This window comes from Chiloscyllium punctatum, chromosome 40, assembly GCF_047496795.1.
Source record: "Chiloscyllium punctatum isolate Juve2018m chromosome 40, sChiPun1.3, whole genome shotgun sequence".
Classification (NCBI taxonomy): domain Eukaryota; kingdom Metazoa; phylum Chordata; class Chondrichthyes; order Orectolobiformes; family Hemiscylliidae; genus Chiloscyllium; species Chiloscyllium punctatum.
Genome location: NC_092778.1, coordinates 64,496,996 through 64,517,041, shown reverse-complemented (window position 1 = coordinate 64,517,041; position 20,046 = coordinate 64,496,996). Strand labels below are relative to the sequence as shown.

The following is a 20,046-nucleotide window of genomic DNA, read 5'->3' as shown; positions in this document are numbered from 1 at the left end:
TGTTGAGTCTGTTTTCTCTGCATAGGTGCTGGCAGACCTGCTGAATTGCCCAGTAATTTCTGTTTTGTTTCAATAATTTAATAAAAATGACACACCTAAGTTCTTATCAAACTGCTCTGAAAACACCAAATCCTGGAGATCACAGTGGGTCAGGCAGCATTCATGGAGAATGAGCAAGCTAACACTTCGAGTCTAGATGACTCTTCATCAGAGCTGAAGTGTGGATAGTTGGTGGGAGGTGGGAACGGGGCTGGTGGTAGTGGGTGTAGGGTGCTGGTGAGGATGTTAAGGTGTTGTGAAACTTGAAAGGGTTCAAAAAAGATTTGTGAGGATGTTGCCAAGTTTGGAGGGGAGATACTGAATAGGCAGGAGCAGTTTCCCTTGGAGTGTCAGAGGCTGAGGGGTGACCTTATAGAAGTTTATAAAACCATAAGGGGCATGGACAAGGTCTTTTCCTTGGAGTGGGGGAGCCCAGAACTAGAGGGCATAGGTTTTGGGTGAGAGGGGAAAGCGTTAAAAGGGACCTAAAGGGCAACCTTTTCATGCAGAGGGTGGTGCTTTTCTGGAATGAGCTGCCAGATGCTGTGGTTGAGGCTGGTACAATTATAGCGTTTAAAATGCATGTGGATGGGTACATTAATAGGAAGGATTTAGTGGAATTTGGGCCAACTGCTGGCAAATGGGACTAGATTGATTTGTGATAGCTTGTCAGCACGGACAAGTTGGAATGAAGGTTCTGTTTCCCTGCTGTACATCTCCATGACTCCAAAGAGCTATATGACCATGCTGTAGGACTCTCAGTAGATTCCATCATCTGCAGTGATTTGTCTCAACATCCTATCAATCTGCATTTCATTTTTGAACCAAACAAGAACACACAAAAGTGTAATGAGGGGGAAAAGAAACTCGAGTCTTTGTGGACTTTCCAAGTACTGCACCTTCTTCTCAACTTTAAAAATCACACAACACCAAATTATAGTCCAACAGGTTTATTTGGAAGCATTAGCTTTTGGAGTCCTGCTCCTTTATCAGGTGGCTGTGGAGTATAAGATAGTAAGACACAGAATATTAAGTCTATTTTTTTATTTTGTAAACCCCAGTATAACATTGCCACTTCCACATCATCCTTCCCAACTGTGACTTTGCGCACTTCCCTTGCTGTTGCTCCTCTGGGTCAGAGCATGCGCGGTAGCAGGTTGGCGACCCGCTTCCGAGGCGCGCAGGCGCGGCGCGGCGGCCGAGGGCACGCATGCGCGCCGGGCGGCTGCCAGGAAATGGCGGAGGTTTGGCGTCGCCGCCGCGATGTTGTTGACGTGCCACAGCCCGTCGCCTGATGCGAGCCGTTCGGGGCTGAAATGGCAGGAAACATGAGCGGTAATTATGTGCAGCTCGCCGATCGCGGGGTGCATTTTTTCGTGTGTGTGTGTGTGTTATTGCCGTGTGGGTTCAGCTCGTGGTCAGGGTGAGGGCTGTCTCCCTGGGGGGAGCCTGACAGACAGACAGACAGACAGACAGGGGGATTCCTGCCTCTCTCAGCTTTCTGTTTATTGTTATTACTAACCTCATCACTCCAAAGGCAGACCCATTTACTTCTTTTTCCTGCACCCGATCTTTCCTCTGGACCATCTCCACACCCTTCCTTCCAGTAAAACTCTTATTAAAACCAAAACTTGCTTGTGATTTTGTTTCTTGCACTCGCCTCCCAAAGCTTGAACCCTTCAGACCACTCATTTGATGTTGTGGTGGAAGCAGCCAAGTATGACGCGTGACATGACATGAAAAAGCTTTGTGAGCCCGACTGGTTAGCTAAGATCACTCACTGCATGGAAACGGAACGATTTAACCTGGCAACTCGAAATGCCAGAGTAGCCCACGCTGGTTACATAACCAGGGCAAAGCACTTCAGTGCTGTTTACTGTATCTACTTGGAAATGTCTTGCAAAGTCTGACGTTTTGACAGGCTGGAAGGAAGGCAAGTTGACGGCTTCGTTGGTTGGAAAGTTTGAAAGTACTGTACCACGAAACAGTCTACGAGTTGGATAAACACCTCTTTGCAGTTTCATGTGTTTGAGGAAAGGATTCGTTACAGCTGTATATAACTGCTTTCACGGTGACTTATTTTGCTAGTTTTCAATGGAATTTTCGCTTACCTTAGTTAAAAGCAATGCCAAATAAATCAAGGAGCTTTTTTTCCGTGAGATGTCTCGGGATATACGTTTTCTTCCTCTTGATTTATCTGTGTTGAGTAAAATAGTTGTGTGAAACTTCTGCTTTTTATAGGACCTTATTGTTTAGTGCTGCAGTACTGAGTTTGCCATAATCCATACCAGTGGTAGTAAGTATTTTGACAGTTAAGGACAATCTGAAACAAATGCAAGATGTTGAAGAACTACTGGAGAAACGGCTCTACCTGTCATTAAAGTCTTGTTTCAGAAATTGACAGGAGAACTGAACTCCACAGGTGAAGTGAAAGTGATTGCTGTTTTTGGCTTTTTAAGACTGCTTTTGACTGTGGCATCAAGGATTCTTGGCAAAAATAGAGTTGAAATCCTCTACACTGGCTGGAGTCATACTGGGCACAAAAGCATATGTTTATTGGATGTGAGTCCTCTCAGCTCCAGGCTATCATTGGAGGTGTTCCTCAGGGTAGTGTCCTAGACCTAACCAACTTCAGCTGCTTGATCAATGACTAACCTTTCATCATAAGGCTAGAAGTGTGGATGTTCACTAATGACTGCACAATATTCAGAAACTCTCACAACTCCTCAGAAACGGAAGAATCCATGGCCAAATGCAACAAGACCAGGTCCCTGTTGAATGTTGAGCTGACATAGGGCAAGGAAAATATGTGCCACATGCCAGGAGATGGTCATTTTCTACAAGAAAGAATCTAATCACTGCCCCTTGACATTCAATGCATCACTGTCACTGAATGTACACATCTTAGGGACCAGTATTGAGAAGAAACTGAATTGGACAAGCAATATAAATCCTGTGTCTACAAGAACAGGACAATCTTTATAAGGCACAAGTCAGGATTGCAGTGCAATACTCCCAACTTGCAATGCAGCTGCAAAAGCACTCAAGAAGCTTGACATCTTTCAGGACAAAGCTTGATTGGCACCATACCCACAAACATTCACTCCTTCTGCCTCTGACACTCAGTAGCACCAGTGTGTATTTCCTATCAACATTGCAGGTGTGCATACACCATGTGAACTGCATCACTTCAAAAAGATAACTTGCCATCATCTCTCGGGCAAATAGTGATCAAAATATATTCATACAGCAAACAAAGGCAACATCCCATGAGTTAATTCAAACAAAAAGCATATGGCGGGAGAAACAACTGCTCACGATATAGTCTGCTTTACAAAATGTAGACTGGATGATGGCTTTGCAGAATATCTCTTCTCAGTCTACACGCAGGATTTTGACTTTCTCATCATTTGCTATTTCCATACACCATCTTACTTGCACGTTCATTTTTCTGCCCTCGTCTCCTGCAGTGTTCTGTTGAAACTGAACTGAAACTGGAGCAACAGCACCTCATTTTCAATTTGGGCACTTGACAGGCTCCTGGATTCTTCAGAATATTCAGTGATTCAGACCTTCATTTTGATATGTAAATTGATGCTTCTCTACAACCATTACATCTCCTTTTTGCTTGATAGCATCTTTGAAGTATAATCTCCCTTACCCGTTAACTTTTCTCTGATCCTTCTTCTGATCCACTTCTCTCCACTTTTTTTAACAGCATGAACCTCATCGCATTTTTGCCATCTTCAGTTGCAACAAAGTCACAATAAACTTGGAACGTTAACTAAGTTTCTCTTTGCCTTGATGCTGCTGGATCTATTGAGTTCCCAACACTTTTATTTCAATTTCAAGAGGAAGCTACCTAACAAGATGTTCGCTTGTTCTGATATTATTTAAAAAAAAGTCTGGTGCCACATCTTCCCTTACTTAAAAAATATCATCAATCTTTGGAATTGCTAAGATTAATCATCGTAACTAGCAAACCAAGAACTCGAATAGTGTTTAAGAGATGAAATTGCGATTGTTTATCTGTTAATAAAATCTTCATGAGCTGAGCATTGCTCTCAGTTGTGTTTTGTGTGGGTGACAATTCATTCAGGATGAAACCTGTGCTTTTCTTTTACACATCACTGTAGATAACCCACTGTCATATTGAGTGTGGTTTTCTGAAAACTGGCATAGAAGTAACATAATTGAGTAGAAATTATATGATTTCTAACAAGCAAGAAGTTTGCTTATTAGTTTTTGTTGTACCTGACATCTGATAGCGTGGAAAAGCGGATGTAATTTATTTTGTTTTTCGACAGCCCCTGAATGATGCAGGAAATTAGAACATTCCATATACACTTCAACTTTAAAATTTTTATTGATGTGCTTGCTGTCATCTAATCACAATTAATATTTTAGAATTGTTATACAAATTGCTTGGGTATTTTATCTCTAATTTAGTATAATATTACAAATCCTACATTTTTCTTTTACTAGACAAAGTATGGTAACCATTCATAGCCTTTATCAGGACCAATGTTAGGCTGTTGAATCTGAGTTTTGTTACTTTTAAAAGTTAACGTTAACAAATTGATAAATTGTTAACATTAATAAAATGTGTTTGTGATCTGAAGCAAGCCAGTTTTGAATATAGAATGATGTTTGATTCATGCACCACAGAATACTGATAAGTAGTTTTATGCCTGAGATTTCCGACACGATCCTCTGCCAGGATGTATTTTGATGTTGAATGGAGGCCAAGATCTTGAGTTAGCAATTTTGGAGAAAATGAGAACTGCCTTTCAGAGGAATAAGCAAGATCGGATGCTATCCAGTTGGAACATGGTGAATGTAAATCTTCTGTTCAAGAAAGCACTTAGCTTCACATCTGTCATGGCAAAAATGCTAAAATCTTTTCAAGGAGGTTCTTGCAGAGCAGCTCAAATCTTAGTACAGTCAGGCAGAATCAACATGGATTTGTTAAAGAGAAACTATGTTTGACTAATTCGACAAAAAAACTTTAAAAATTAACCAAGTGTATATAGCCGAACCAGCTAATGATACATATTTAGATTTCCATAAGACATTAAACAAGGTGCCACATCATGGACTATTAGACAGAATAAAAACCTTTATTTGTAGAGGGTAACATATTAATATGGTGAAAGGATTGGTTAGCTAACAGGAAAGAATAAGTATAAGTGAGCCATTTTTGTGTTGGTAAGATGTAACAAGTGGAGTATCCCAGGAATCGGTGCTGGGGCCTCAACTCTTTACAATTGATATTAATGACTTGGATCTGAATGTATAATTGTGAAATTTGCTGATGATGCAAGGATAGGTAGGAGAATAAATTAAGAAGAAGACATGGTGCCTACCAAATAATAGGCTATATGAGTGAGTAAAGTATTGACAGATGGAGTATAATGTAGCATTATAGGAAAATGTTCCCTTTGTCAGGGAGTACTAAAAAAAATTACTTAAATGAAGAGAAATTGCAGATTACAGAAGTACCTGGATATTCTAATATACGAATCATAAAATGTTAGTATCCAGGTTTTGATGAACAGGAATTGAGTTGTCAGTCTAATTATTAATATTGAGAGTGACTATGAGGAAGTGTTTGTAAGTCACATTGTCAGCATTATGAGTTTAATGTTAAAATTAAAATAATTTTGCAGTGCTGTTGTATTGGCTTCTCTTTTGTTCTGGTGCTTGAGGTCCATAGCATTATACTGGAATACTATGAATGGCTTAACACGTAAAATACCAATGGAGAATAATGGTTTTATTAAATGTGTTCATTTTCGGAGATTTTCAAAGGAATTTTCATAATTTAGAATGCATCGTTTGCTGTCTCACAGTTAATTGTCAGGCTGAGGCTACATCAATAACTTGACATGTCAAGTAATATTGGTGTCAGTAAGAGTGACCACTGCACACTCCTTGTAGAGATCAAGTCCCACCTTCGCATTGTGAATAACTGCCATCATGTTGTGTGGCACACTATCACCATACTAAAGAGCGCAGACTTGAAACAGCAATTCAAGACTGGGTATCCATGAGGCGCTACAGGCCATCAGCAGGAGTAGAACTGTACTCCATCACAATCTGCAATTTCATGACTCAGCACATCTCCTCCTCAACCATTTCTATCAAGCCAGGCATCAACCCTGATTCAATGGAGAGTGCAAAAGGGCATGTCAGGTATAGTACCTGGCATATCTGAAAATGAGGTGTCAATCTGGTGAAGTTACCAAGCAGGACTATGTGCATGCCAAATGTCATAAGCAGCAAGTGATACAACAGAGGTAAGTGATCTCACAACCAATGGATCAGATTTAAGCTCTGCAGTCCTGCCACATTCATTTGTGAATGATGGTGGATAATTAAACAACTCTTTGGAGGAGGCAGCTCTACAAATATCCCAATCCTCAATGCTGGAAGAGCGCATTACATCAGTGCAAAAGATAAAGCTGAAGCTTTCACAGCAGTCTTCAGCTAAAAGTGCCAAGTAGATGATTCATCTCCGCCTCCTCCAGTAATCCCCAGCATTTCAGATACTCGTCTTCAGCCAATTTGATTCACTCCACATCATATCAAGAAGCGGTTGGAGATACTGCATACAACGAAGGCTATGGGCCCTGACAACATTCTAGCAATAGTAGTGAAGGCTGTGCTCCAGAACTTGCTGCTTTCCTAGCAAGCTCTTTCCGTATAGTTACAATACTGGCATCTACCCAACAATGTAGAAAAAATGCCCAGGCAGATTCTTGTCCATAAAAAGCAGGACTAACCCGTCCAAATACTGGTCCATCAATTTACTCTAGATTATCAGTAAAGTGATGGAAGTTGTCATTAGTGGTGCTATTGAGCAGCACCTGCTCAGCAATAATCTGCTCAGTGATGATGCCCAGATTGTGTTCCATCAGGACTACTCAGCTCCCGATCTCATTACAACCTTCCTTCAAACATGGACAAAAGAGCTGAATTCGCGAGGTGAGATGAGAGTGACAGCTCTTAACAGCAAGACTACATTCAACTGAACGTGGCATCGAGGAGCCCTAGCAAAACTAGAAATAATGGGGTAGCAGAGGACACACTCTACACTGGTAGGAGTCATACCTGGCACATAGGAAGATGGTTGTGGTTGTTGGCAGTCAGTCATCTCACTCCAGGATGTCTCTGCAGGGGTTTCTCATGGTAGTGTCCAAGGCTCAACCATCTTCAGCTGCTTCATCAATGACTTTCCCTCCATCACGAGATTGGAAGTGCAGATGTTCACTGATAATTGCACAATGCTTGGCACCGGTCACTCCTCAGATACTGAAGTGGTCCATGTTCAATGCACCAAAATCTGAACGATGTCCAGGCTTGAGCTGACAAGTAGCAAATTTCATATGTGCCACACAAATGTCAGGCTATGACCTCAATAGTAAGAGATGATCTAACCACCACTGCTTGACATTCAATGGTGGATTACCGTTGGCCAGAAACTCAACTGAACTTGTCACATAAATACAGTGTTAAGAATGTGATGCTGCAAAAGCACAGCAGGCCAGGCAGCATTTAAGGAGCAAGAGAATCAATGTTTCGGGCATAAGCCCTTTATCATTCCTGATGAAGGGCTTCTGCCTTAAACGTCGATTCTCCTGCTCCTCTGATGCTGCCTGACCTGCTGTGCTTTTGCAGCACCACACTGTCAACTCTGATCTCCAGCATCTGCAGTCCTCACTTTCTCCACCTAAAAACAGTGGCTAGAACACAGCTCAGAGGCTAGGAATGTTGTGGCGAGTAACTCACTTCCTGACTGTCCACCATCTACATGGCACAAGTCAGGAGTGTGATGGAATACGTTTCACTTGCCTGGATGGGTGAAGCTCCAACAATTTGGGGCGGCACGGTGGCTCAGTGGTTAGCACTGCTGCCTCACAGCACCAGGGTCCCAGGTTTGATTCCAGCCCTGGGCGACTGTCTGTGTGGAGTTTGTACGTTCTCCCCGTGTCTGCGTGGGTTTCCTCCAGGTGCTTCAGTTTCCTCTCTCAGTCCACAGTTGTGCAGGTCAGGTGAATTGGCCATGCTAAATTGCCCATAGTGTTAGGTGCATTAGTCAGAGGGAAATGGGTCTGGGTGGGTTACTCTTTGGAGTGTTGGTGTGAACTGGTTGAGCCGAAAGGCGTGTTTCCACACTGTAGGGAATCTAATCTAATCTAATCTAAACTCTCAAGCAGCTTGACACCTTCCAGGACAAAGCAGCCCACTTGATTGGCACCACATCTACTCCCTCCGTCAAGTTGTAGCAGCATGTACCATCTACAAGATGCACTGGAGAATTTTACCGAAGATACTTAGACAGCATCTTCCAAATACATGACCACTTCCATCTCGAAGGACAAGGGCAAAATGTACATGGGAACACCACCACCTTCAAGTTCCTCTGCAAGCCAATCACCATCCTGACTTGGAAATATATCACTGTTCCTTCACTGTTGCTGGGTTAAAATCCTGGAAATCCCTCCCTAGTAGTATGTGGGTCACCCCACAGCATTTGGACTGCAGCGGTTTGAGAAGCCAGCTCACTACCACCTTCTCAAGGGCAGCTAGGGATTGGCAGTAAATGCTGGCCCAGCTAGCAACGCCCCACATCCCACAGATGAAAGAAAGGTGGGAAATTGTGATTCAAGAATCAATGTTACATTGGGAACATAGTAGAATAATTGCTGTTTGGACATTTGAAGATAAAATAGTAAGGGTTATACATGTGTAAGTATGATTTGGAGTGAATATTGTTTATGTAGAACACAAAATAGAATATTACAGCACAGGAACAGGCCCTTCAGCCCACCATATCTGTTCAGACCATGATGCTATCCTAAACTAATCCCATCTGCCTACACATGGTCCGTAACCACCTATTCTCTGCTTTTTGTGTGTCTGTCTAAATAGTTCTTAAACTTTGCTGACGGTTCTTCTCTTAATATTATTTAGAATTTATTTAAATGTTTATGTTTTCTAATGCGATTTTATGTTCCTTTCCCCACTGAAGATGGGTTATCTATAACACACCTTTAGGCTGAACTTCAGTGGCAAAGCTGCTTATTCTGATCCTTGAGCCAAACAGCATTTATCTAGATACAGGGTTGGTGAGAATAATTAATTTTTAAGGAACGGGATGACAGCTGATGGAAGAGGCAGGTTTTGCTGTTGTTGACAAGAATCTATGGTGTAAATACCAAAAAACAGAACAGCAGTTTATGCCTTAATTTTTTTCCATGTGTTAGTTTTTAATGGCAATCGATTTTTGCCAGAACAGAACCAAAGCCTGAATCTTAACTTCACTTTCTCTCCTTGTACATATGTAAATATATTATGAATATGTTCTGTCTTCAAAAATGCTGCCAATGAACAGTTTGCTTGCTTTCATGCTTGTATCAAGTGTATTTGGAGATAAATGCTTTTCGGAATGTTGCACTAAAGTGCAAGGTTTTGCTTTTAGAGTTCCTGACTTTATGGAACTTCAGTTTCTTGATTTTATAGCAGTATATCACCCTAATAAATTGTCATTATTGGCAGCACGATGGTGTTTGGAGTGTTGAAGAAAATCTAGTGTTTTTTACACACTACCTTGTATTTTGAATGTACAGATTTGAAGTAACATATATTAAAAAGGAACAGATGACATTAATATTAAATATAATTTCAATGGCTTGGTTCAGTGTCTAGAATAGGAGTCCAACTGGTATTTGTACTTCAAGAGAACCTTCCTCCAATCCTTTAACCCTTTCAGTGCAGTCTTCAATTTGTTTCTAATTACCTCTTAAATACATCGACATTCTTCCCCTCAACTCCTTCCTATTAGAGAGATTGGCATTAATCTCTAGGTGTAAAACTTCTCTTCTGAATTTCCTGTTGAATTTAGATTAGATTACATTACAGTGTGAATACAGGCCCTTCGGCCCAACAAGTCCACACCGACCCGTCGAAGCATAACCCATCCATACCCCTACATTTACCCCCTACTCAACACTACGGGCAATTTAGCATGGCCATTTCACCTGACCTGCACATCTTTTGGACTGTGGGAGGAAACCGGAGCACCCGGAGGAATCCCACGTAGAACAAACTCCACGCAGTCAGTCGCCTGAGGTGGGAATTGAACCCGGGTCTCTGGCGCTGTGAGGCAGCAGTGCTTGAGAACACAATCTTAACAAATGCAATCAGGCTTTGTAACAATAGAAACATTTGAATTTGGAGCAGGAGTAGGCTGTTTGACCCTTTGAGTCAGCTCTGCCATTCGAAAAGATTGTGCTTACTTTGATTGTAGATTCAGCTGTATTTTTCTGTCTACCTCCTCTAACCTTTGACTCCCTTCTCACTTCAGAGTCTGTCCTACTGACCATTAAAGATATTCAATGAATTCCATGCGCTGACAACCCTCTGATGGAAAATCTTTCACCTCCACTCTGTCTTAAATAGAAGACCCTTATTTTTAAAGTGTCTTCTGCTTCTAGTCTCTCCCTTCTGTCAGCATGTGTCCTTTCAGGTCCTCTTGATTATGTTTTAAAAAGATTGCCTCTGATTCTTCTGAATTCCAAAGAATACAGACCAAATTTGTCCAAACTTTCTTCATAAGATGCCTTCTTCATCCCAGGAATCAGTCTTTAAAGCTTTCTCTCAACATCTTCTCATTTCAGTTATATCAACACCCTTTACAAAAGTAGAAAAACTTGCCCATATTTATATTCCATTCCCATCGAAATATTCTATAACCTTGTATTCATTTTTCTAATCTTTTGCTTTACCTGCATACTATTTTTTCATGATTCATTTACCAGAACACCTAGATTTATTTATGCTACAGAGCTCTGCAATCCCTCGACTTAAAGTGCTTTTCTATTTTTACCTGCCACAGTGGACAAGTTTGCATTTTCCAATGTTATGCCTCATCTGCCAATTTTTCTGGTGACTCGCCTAACCTGTCTAGATCTCTAATGTCATTTAGTTCAGTTGGCTGGTTTGTGATAGAGTGATGCCAACATTGCTGGTTCAATTCCTGCTTCGGTTGAAGTTACCGTGAAGGTACTAACTTCTTATCTTCATCCCTGGCCTGAGGCATGATGACCCTCAGATTTTATCACCACAAGTTGGATCTCTGTTATGAGAGAGCAGTTCAATGGGACAATGGCAAATTTACATATTACCCATATATTTGCAGTCTGTATGTCCTCAATGCAATTTCTTGTCTTATCTATTTTAATACCATCAACAAATTTTGAAACTGTATATTCAGTCCCTTCATCCAACCCATTATATATTGCAAATAGTTGAGGCACTAGCACTGACCGTGTGGCATCAAGTCACATCTTGTCAACCTGAAAAACACTCATTATACTTGCCCTCTCTTTCTGGTAAGCTGAACAAAGTTCTAATCATGATAAAATGTTGCCTCCTACACTATGAGCTCAGATTTTATCCAGTGACCTTTGCTGTGGCACGTTGTTAAATGTTTTCTGAAAATTCAAGGATATTACATTCACAAGTTCCCAAATATCCATGTTGCTTGTTACTTCCTCAAAGACCTCTAATAAATTAGTTAAATCTGGTTTCCCCTTTGGCAAAACCACATACAAGTTGTTGTTCTATTACGCATTGGTTGCATTTTTGTGCAACCCCATGCCGCATAAAAATAGCACTTAAAGTGTTGGCGATGCAATCACATTATAATCAGCACACATTTTAAAAGTTTGTTCTTTAGAAACAGTGCTCCTATTAGTCAATTGCATTACAGCCAATTCGTGTTGATAAAACATGCAATATAGCAGAAATGACCTGTAACCTGATTTCTGAAGATTTTCAAACTGACCTGCTGCAATTAACTGGCTTGTAATCTCCTGCTTTCTGCCTCTCTTCATTTTGAACAGAGGAGTGAGATTTGCTATTTTCCAATCTGTTGGGACTTTTCCAGAACATAAGGAATTTTGGAAAATTACAATCTATGTATCTACTGTCTTAGCAGTCATTCTTGTAAGATCCTTGGATGCAGGCCATCAGACCATTGGAGATTGTCATCTTTTAGTTTTAATAGTTTTTTCAGAACCCTTCTTCTGATAATTGCACTTTTTCCAGTTCCTTCTTTACACTTTGCTGTGTTCACAGCTCATGGTGATACTCGACCGGTCAGATCTCAGAGTGAAACCTGGCTTGATAGAACGTAGAACATTCCAGCGCAGTACAGGCCCTTCAGCCATTGATGTTGCACTGACCTGTGGAATCAATCTGAAGCCTATCTATCCTAGACTGTTCCATTTTCATTCATATGTTTATCCAGCGGCCGTTTAAATGCCCTTAAAGTTGGCGAGTCTACTACTGTTGCAGGCATTGGATTCCATGCCCCCTATAACACATTGAGTAAAGAAACTACCTCTGACATCTGTCCTGTATCTATCACTCCTCAATTTAAAGCTATGTCACCTTGTGCTAGCCATCGCCATCTGAAGAAAAAGGCTCTCACTGTCCATCTTATCTAACTTTCTGGTTGTCTTATGTCTCTGAATTAAGTCACCTCTCAACTTTCTTCTCTCTAACGAAAACAGTCTCAAGTCCCTCAGCCTTTCCTTGTAAGACCTTCTTTCCATACCGGGCAACATCCTAGAAAGGGTTACCTCAGATTACAACAAGATGTTGACCAGATGGGTCAATGGGCTGAGAAATGGCAGATGGTGTTTAATTCAGATAAACGCGAGGTGCTGCATTTTGGGAAAGCAAAGCTTAGCAGAACTTATACACTTAATGGTAAGGTCCTAGGGAGTGTTGCTGAACAAAGAGACCTTGGAGTGCAGGTTCATAGCTCCTTGAAAGTGGAGTCGCAGGTAGATAGGATAGTGAAGAAGGCATTTGGTATGCTTTCCTTTATTGGTCAGAGTATTGAGTACAGGAGTTGGGAGGTCATGTTGCGGCTGTGCAGGACACTGGTTAGGCCACTGTTGGAATATTGTGTGCAATTCTGGTCTCTCTGGTATAGGAAGGATGTTGTGAAACTTGAAAGGGTTCAGAAAAGATTTACAAGGATGTTGCCAGGGTTGGAGGATCTGAGCCACAGGGAGAGGCTGAACAGGCTGGGGCTGTTCCCCCTGGAGCATCAGAGGCTGAGGGGGTGACCTCATAGAGGTTTAGAAAATTATGAGGGGCATGGATAGGGTAAATAGGCAAAGTCTTTTCCCTGGGGTGGGGGAGTCCAGAACTAGCGGGCATTGGGTTAGGGTGAGAGGGGAAAGATATAAAAGAGACCTAAGGGACAACTTTATCACACAGAGGGTGGTACGGGTATGGAATGAGCTGCCAGAGGAAGTGGTGGAGGCTGGTACAATTGCAATATTTAAGAGGCATTTGAATGGGTATATGAATAGGAAGGGTTTGGAGGGATATGGGCCGGGTGCTTGCAGGTGGGACTAGATTGGGTTGGGATATCTGGTTGGCATGGACGAGTTGGACCGAAGGGTCTGTTTCCATGCTGTACATCTCTATGACTCTATAAATCTCCTCTGAACACTTCCCAAAACTTCCATATCCTTCCTATAATGTGGTGACCAGAAGTGTATGCAATACTCCACTTTTAGTCTTGGAGTGATGAATAACATTACTCTAATATTTACTTGTTCTATGTTACTGAACGTTTGCTGAAATATTTTGCATGTGACATGCAGAGTTTCTAAGGTATTGCTTGCTGTGAGCCAAAGAATACACCAAAAATACTGTTTAACTTTCATAACATGTAAAAAAGAAAGGTCTGTATTTATTTTGTGGTTTACTTAGCAGCAGTGAAAAAGTATGTGCTGCATCTAATATTATTTAGTGCAGTTATTATCATGCAAGCAAAAATGGCATTCATCTGATCCCTTAAAGAACAAAGGAGAACAAGGAATTAGCTTGTTTTTCAGGATGCTTTATTGTATATTTATAGACATCTTGATATATATTAATGTTCTACATTTGGGAGCGGAGGGACTGATTTAAAAAAATGTAGATGATGCAAAACTTACAAGTTGTAATCTGTATTGTACATGGGGTTAAACTTGGAAGACAGGCTTGGGAGACTAGGATCTCAAACCCAAGACCAAGGTTATGGATTACTGTGCAGCAGTGATCCTTGCAGGCTTCTGTGTTTTAGGAACTTGGACAACTTCCAGCAGGCATCTCAAACATTGGAGATGTACCAAAAGTGGTGCCTTTGCAAGATACTTCAAATCTGGTGGCAAGAATGACGGTCCAACAGCAGTGTCCACTACCAAAATAATATGCCCAGCCATGAGATGGTAATCATGCAAAACTAGATCCGCCTTTCAAATGCCTGCCAGCAGACTCAAAAGAACTGTTTTCCTCGGTCATGGCTGGAGGCTCCGCGGGAAACAGTGAAGGCGCTTCAGGAATATTTTCAAAGTGTGCCTGAAGTGATCAAGTATCCTCAATGATGCGTGGGAGATCCTGACTTGAGGTGAACCAAAATAAAGAAGCTTTGTTCAGAAAGGTACAGAGCACGCTGAGGTGCTTTGTCAGGAGCACAAGGAGATGAGATTGAGATATTGGAGAAAGTGATAAAACGTCCAGACACATCTTCTGCGCCTCTTGTGACAGAAACACAAATCATGCAGGCCATCCTCAATCCTGAAGAGCCAAGAAAAGGAGGCTTAAACTTCAAAAGGATGCAGACAGATTTGTGAAATAAACGGACAAATGGGAGATGAAATGTAATTCAGAGAAACATGAAGCTGGTTATTTTGGAAAGAAGGATAAGAAGTAATATGAAATGTAAAGTACAAATCTAAACAGAGTATAGGGGCAAAGGGGTCTGGGGTATATGTGTATAAATTTTAGATGGCAAGATTGGATGGGAAAACGGTACTGGATCCTGAACTTGATAAATATGAGCATATATTATAAAAACAAGGAAGTTTTGATAAACCTGCATAAAACACTGGTTCAACCTCCAGTGGAGTATTGTGTCCATGCACCGGACTTCTGGAAGGATGTGAAAGCAGTAGCAAAAATGTAGAAAAGATTCACAAGAATGGCTCAAAAAATGAGAAATTTCAGTTACATGCATTGATTTGGAGGAGCTGGGTCTGATTTTCTTGGGGAATTCAAGGATGTGAGGAAATTTAATTGAGGTCTTCACAACCATGAGGGTTGTGGTCAGAGTAGACTAAAACGTTGGGAAACAAAGGACACCAATTCAAAGAGATTGGCAAGTAAAGATTGGTGAAATGAAATTCTTTCTTAGGTTTGCTTCGATGCTGTAGTCATTCTATGATTCTATACACGTAATATGATTCAATGCACGTAAAATGGTTTACATCTAATTTTGAGCATTGATTTTAATTTCAGTGTCCCAACAAAATGACTGTAGGAGGCAGTCTCTGCTTGAAAGACTTCTCGATGCTGTTAAGCAGGTAAATAAATCTTGTGTATTGTTACAAAATTGTGCATTCATAAGCCAGAAATTACTTTACAGGTTAATTTGATCAACAAACCCTCAGTCAGTATCTCTAATGGAAATACCTGAGTTAATATTTCACAAGAGGAATAAAAGTAGATCAGCTCTCAGTGATGCAGACTGTCTCAAGTTCTAAAATGCTGATTCATTGAAGATTTTATTGATGGCAATATGCAAATGATATTGAGTTGAAACCTAAACCAAAATTAAATTAATTGAATTAATACAATTTATGTCTAGATTGCTAACCTGGAAATTCTTGACTAGGCTCCTTAACAAGTCTGCGAATCAATTTCAACACCACCTTTCATATATGGGAATAAAATAGTAAACTGTCAGATTATTCCATCAGTGTCATGCAGTTCATTACATTAAAGTTTCCAAATTTGCAACCATGTAGACTCTGTTAGAACGCATGTTTTTTTTAAATAAAGGTCCAGATTTCACCTTAGTTTCTCACAGGTGTCTTGATTGTTTTTGTTAAAAGAAGCTGATTTAAGAATGTTGGATGTAGGCTTTTGAATTTTAATTTTCGGTGAAGTTCTTTTAAAATCTGCTTCAAACGTAATTCAGATGAGTCCTTTTCAGTGGTGGCTTAGCTTATGATTACAATGCAACACTTAATTCTAGTATTGCAGGAAAATTCGAGTATTTTCACTTCCTCATAGAAAATTTCTTTTTGAAGTATTTTTGAAATATCACTTTAAAATAGTGGAAATAATTTTTTTAAAAAAGCCCAAGATTACTTTTGTTTTGTGAACTCTGTATTTTTCACGCAATACCACTTACCTTACAGTAACTAAAAGTGTCTCACAGTTTCCATCTTGAAGAATAGCAATTTATTGCTAAATCAACATGAATGCATATAAAAACCACTTTGATTCAGTACTATGTATACACATATAAAGATAATTTTCCAGTTAAATTGTTGGGTCACCTGCTTTTGTGAGAGCATAAATAGCATTTTTATGCATATTAACAGTGTGCTGCTCATAGAATGCTAGACTTTAAAAATTATTTTCATGTTTTTAAAAGAATTGGATTTCTGATCACATTTAAATTCTAATATGAGCCTTGATTTGATTCGTTTTGTGTGCTCAAAACTTTGAATCACTGTCATATTGTATCAAATTGATCTTTATTATGCATTACAATAGCAGAACAATTTTGACCTTTATGAGATGTGGTTCATATAATCATAGGAGGTTTTGTGACTTAGAGGGTAGCATCTCTGTCTCTGAGCTAGGAGAATGTTTAAATTGCTGGATGGTTGCTTATCAAGGGGACTCTTTTGTCCTGAATAGTGTTTATCTTGAATGTTGTTGGAGTCAAACTCCTCCAGGCAAGTGAAGCGTATACTTTCACATTGCTGATTTGTGCCTTACAGATGATGAGTGGGTTTGGAGTTGGGAGATGAGTTACTCAGTTCAGAATTTCCAGTGGCTGATCTGTGTTTGTAATTGTTGTATCTATATGGCTTATTCAGTTCAGTTTCTGTTCAGTGGTAACTACCAGACTGTTTTTAGTGGGAAATTTAGCAGTTGTAATGCCTGTGAATGTCATTGGGCTTTGGTTAGATTTTATTTTGTTGAAGATGATGGTATGGCAACAAATCTTATTTGCCACTTATCAGCCGAAGCTTGAATGTCACCCAGGTCTTCCTGCATGTTGGCACACTATCTGAAGAGTCGCAAATAGGACTGAACATTATGCAATCTTCTGTGAGCATACTTATTTTTAATCTAATGAAGGGAGGAATATCAGTGATGCAATAGTTGAAGCTGATTGGGCTTTGGGCACGACCTTGAAGAACCCCTACAGCAATGTCCTGGAACTGACATGATTGGCTTCCACAAACCACATCTGCCTTTGTGTCACGTATGATTCCAACCATTGGTGAGTTTCCCCCCGGTTCCCACTGCTTCCAATTTTGCCAGGGTTCCTTGATGCCACAATGACTCAGTGAAAGGGAAAGCTGGTCTACTGCTACCTTAATTTCAAGGGCAGTACTCCCATGTCCCCTCTTAAATTGAACTCTTCGTTCTTATTCAGACCAAAGTTTTAATGAGCTCCAGAGCCATATTCCTGATGGAATCCTAAACTGTGTATCATTGATTTGCTGTGTAATTGTTGCTTTTTTAAATGTATTCTTTCACACCAGCATTTACTGTCCATCACCAGTTGTCCTTGGAAAAGATGATGGTGAGCTGCCTTTTTGAACTGCTGCAGTCTGTTTGGTGTACGTACCCTTCTAATGCTTCATTGCCACAATGAACCAAACTGCAAATTGGAGGAACAACACCTCATCTTCCCCATGGGCAGCATACAGCTTGGAGGACTCAACGTTCAGTTCTCCAATTTCAAATATCCTCCCTTCCTAGCCCTTCCCCCTCCCTTCCACTCCTCCCAGCCACCTACTGGATTCATTCCTCCCATTGACCGATTAGGCCGTAACCTCTGTCTGTCTTTATCTATCCCCACCTCACCATCCTGCCTCCCCCACCCACTTTATCTGCAGCTTCCCTTACACCCACCTCCAGTCCTGAAGAAGGGTTACACTCGAAATGCCGACTTTTCCACCTCCTGATGCAGCCTGGCTTGCTATGTTCTTCCAGCCTCCTGCCTATCTACGCATCCTTCTTGGCAGCAGATGTCACAGTTTTGGAAGGTGCTGTCAAAGGAACCTTGATGTGTTGTTGCGCTCAGTTCATAGATGGTACGTACTGCTGCCACTGTGAATTGGGTGGAGTGAGTGAATATTCAGTGCATCAATGGAAGGCCATGCAAGAGGGCCTCTTAATTTGAGTGTTGCTGGAGCAGGTCTCATCCAGGCAAGTGGTGACCATACTGTCACATTTCTGAGGTTCAGAGTTGTCCTTTGTAGATGGTTGGTAGGTTTTGGGAAGTCATAAACTGAGATAAATTCCTTGCTTTTTACCTGCGCCTGTAAATGCGATTACAGTGACTACTGCTTTGCCCATTATGGTACTGTGCTCAATTACTGTAAACTTTGTACTTGTGCTGAATTTTATGATTGCTAATGTTGTATTTTGCATAGTTTCAGTTAGCCTTCCAGCAAATTCTTCAATTTGTGCAGGATTATTTGGAAAAGTGCTTGAATGATAAGTCATTTGAGGAGACCCTCATATTTCTGCTGAATTAACTTTGGTATTGTTCCTAAACCACCTGACCTGCTAACATTGTTTATTAGTGTGTTGCTTCAACTTCAGCACAATTTATTTCTGCCACATCAGTGCCTCACTGTTGTTTCCAGTGTGACTACAGAAAATCTCAGTTTCAAACCCTGTATTGTAATACAGTATAAGACTGCTAAGTCTTCCAGCTATTGTCACAGACAGAGACAACAGCTTGATCACACTTTTCCATTTTTGTTACTCAAAATAGAAATCAGTATTGGGAGTTTTTTTCTCTTTTCTCCTTGCTGTTGTTCTCTTGCCTCTGTTTCCATTCTTTGGTGTTGGATCTTCAAATATGCAGTCTCCAATAATGGGGAGGTTCAGATGATTGGTCACATTGATGTAGATGAAACAAGTCTGTTGCTTTTTCTAGGGGCATTAACTGGATAACTCCTGTCGCTGTGTATTCGCTGCAGTGGTAGTGTTTGATGCTTGAGTCAGTTGAAGAATATGATTTGGATGAATGCTATGGTACCAAAACAAACTTTGCAGATATTGAAACAATTGAATAATAATTAATTTGTGCTATTGAAATATAGCCTTTTTAGATTAGATTAGATTAGATTACTTAGATTAGATTACTTACAGTGTGGAAACCTTCTTAGGACTAAAAACATTTCTCTTTTCATTACATGAAACTCTTCTCTGCTTTCTCATTGGACATTCACTTCCCTTTTTCAAATATAGTGCCAAATTCGCTTTGGAGGAAGAAAAGAAATTGCATCAGATACTGACAGTCGGTAAGCGAAACACCAATTTCTTCTTGACGTGGTGGTTATTTATCACTTGGTGTGTACAATATATTGCCAACATTTTTGTCTTCATTGTAGATTTGCAGAATTTATTTCTTCCATTTATCAGTATTGAAGAAATAGATTTTCGGTTGTGAAGAATACTTTTAAATTTGTTTCTAATTTGTTATATTGACTTCAAACCACTTTTCCAGCTGAGTCTTGGCTGTAAGCCCAAAGATCATGAGTTCAAGCCACATTTCAGGAGTAGAGCATGTGATCTAGGTTTAGTTCATTACTTGTTGCAATTTTGGAGATGGTTTTTAGATAAGGAATTGGACTGAGGGCTGAACTGTCCAATCAATGGGCATACTATGGCAGTATTTGAAGAGAAGCATGGGCAACCTCCCAGCGTCCTGTGTTCATACTTCAACTCAATATCTGGTAATTAGATTAGATTAGATTACTTATAGTGTGGAAACAGGCCCTTCGGCCCAACGAGTCCACTCCGCCCCGCCGAAGTGCAACCCACCCATACCCCTACATCTACCCCTTACCTAACACTACGGGCAATTTAGCATGGCCAATTCACCTGACCTGC

General features: G+C 40.6%; 1 protein-coding gene across 3 annotated transcripts in view; it reads left to right on the top strand.

The window, feature by feature from the left end:
• Positions 1 to 1,248: 1,248 nt before the first annotated feature.
• snx29 (sorting nexin 29) overlaps positions 1,249 to 20,046 on the top strand; it is a 491,480-nt gene continuing 472,682 nt past the window's right edge. For 2 of the 3 annotated variants that reach the window (XM_072560129.1, XM_072560127.1), the window contains exons 1-3: positions 1,253 to 1,374; positions 15,409 to 15,473; positions 19,402 to 19,454. In XM_072560129.1, coding sequence (XP_072416230.1) covers positions 1,356 to 1,374; positions 15,409 to 15,473; positions 19,402 to 19,454 — 137 coding nt within the window. In that variant the 5' untranslated portion in view covers positions 1,253 to 1,355. Of the gene's footprint in view, positions 1,375 to 15,408; positions 15,474 to 19,401; positions 19,455 to 20,046 lie in introns of all 3 variants that reach the window. The other variant, XM_072560128.1, reaches the window with a different exon arrangement.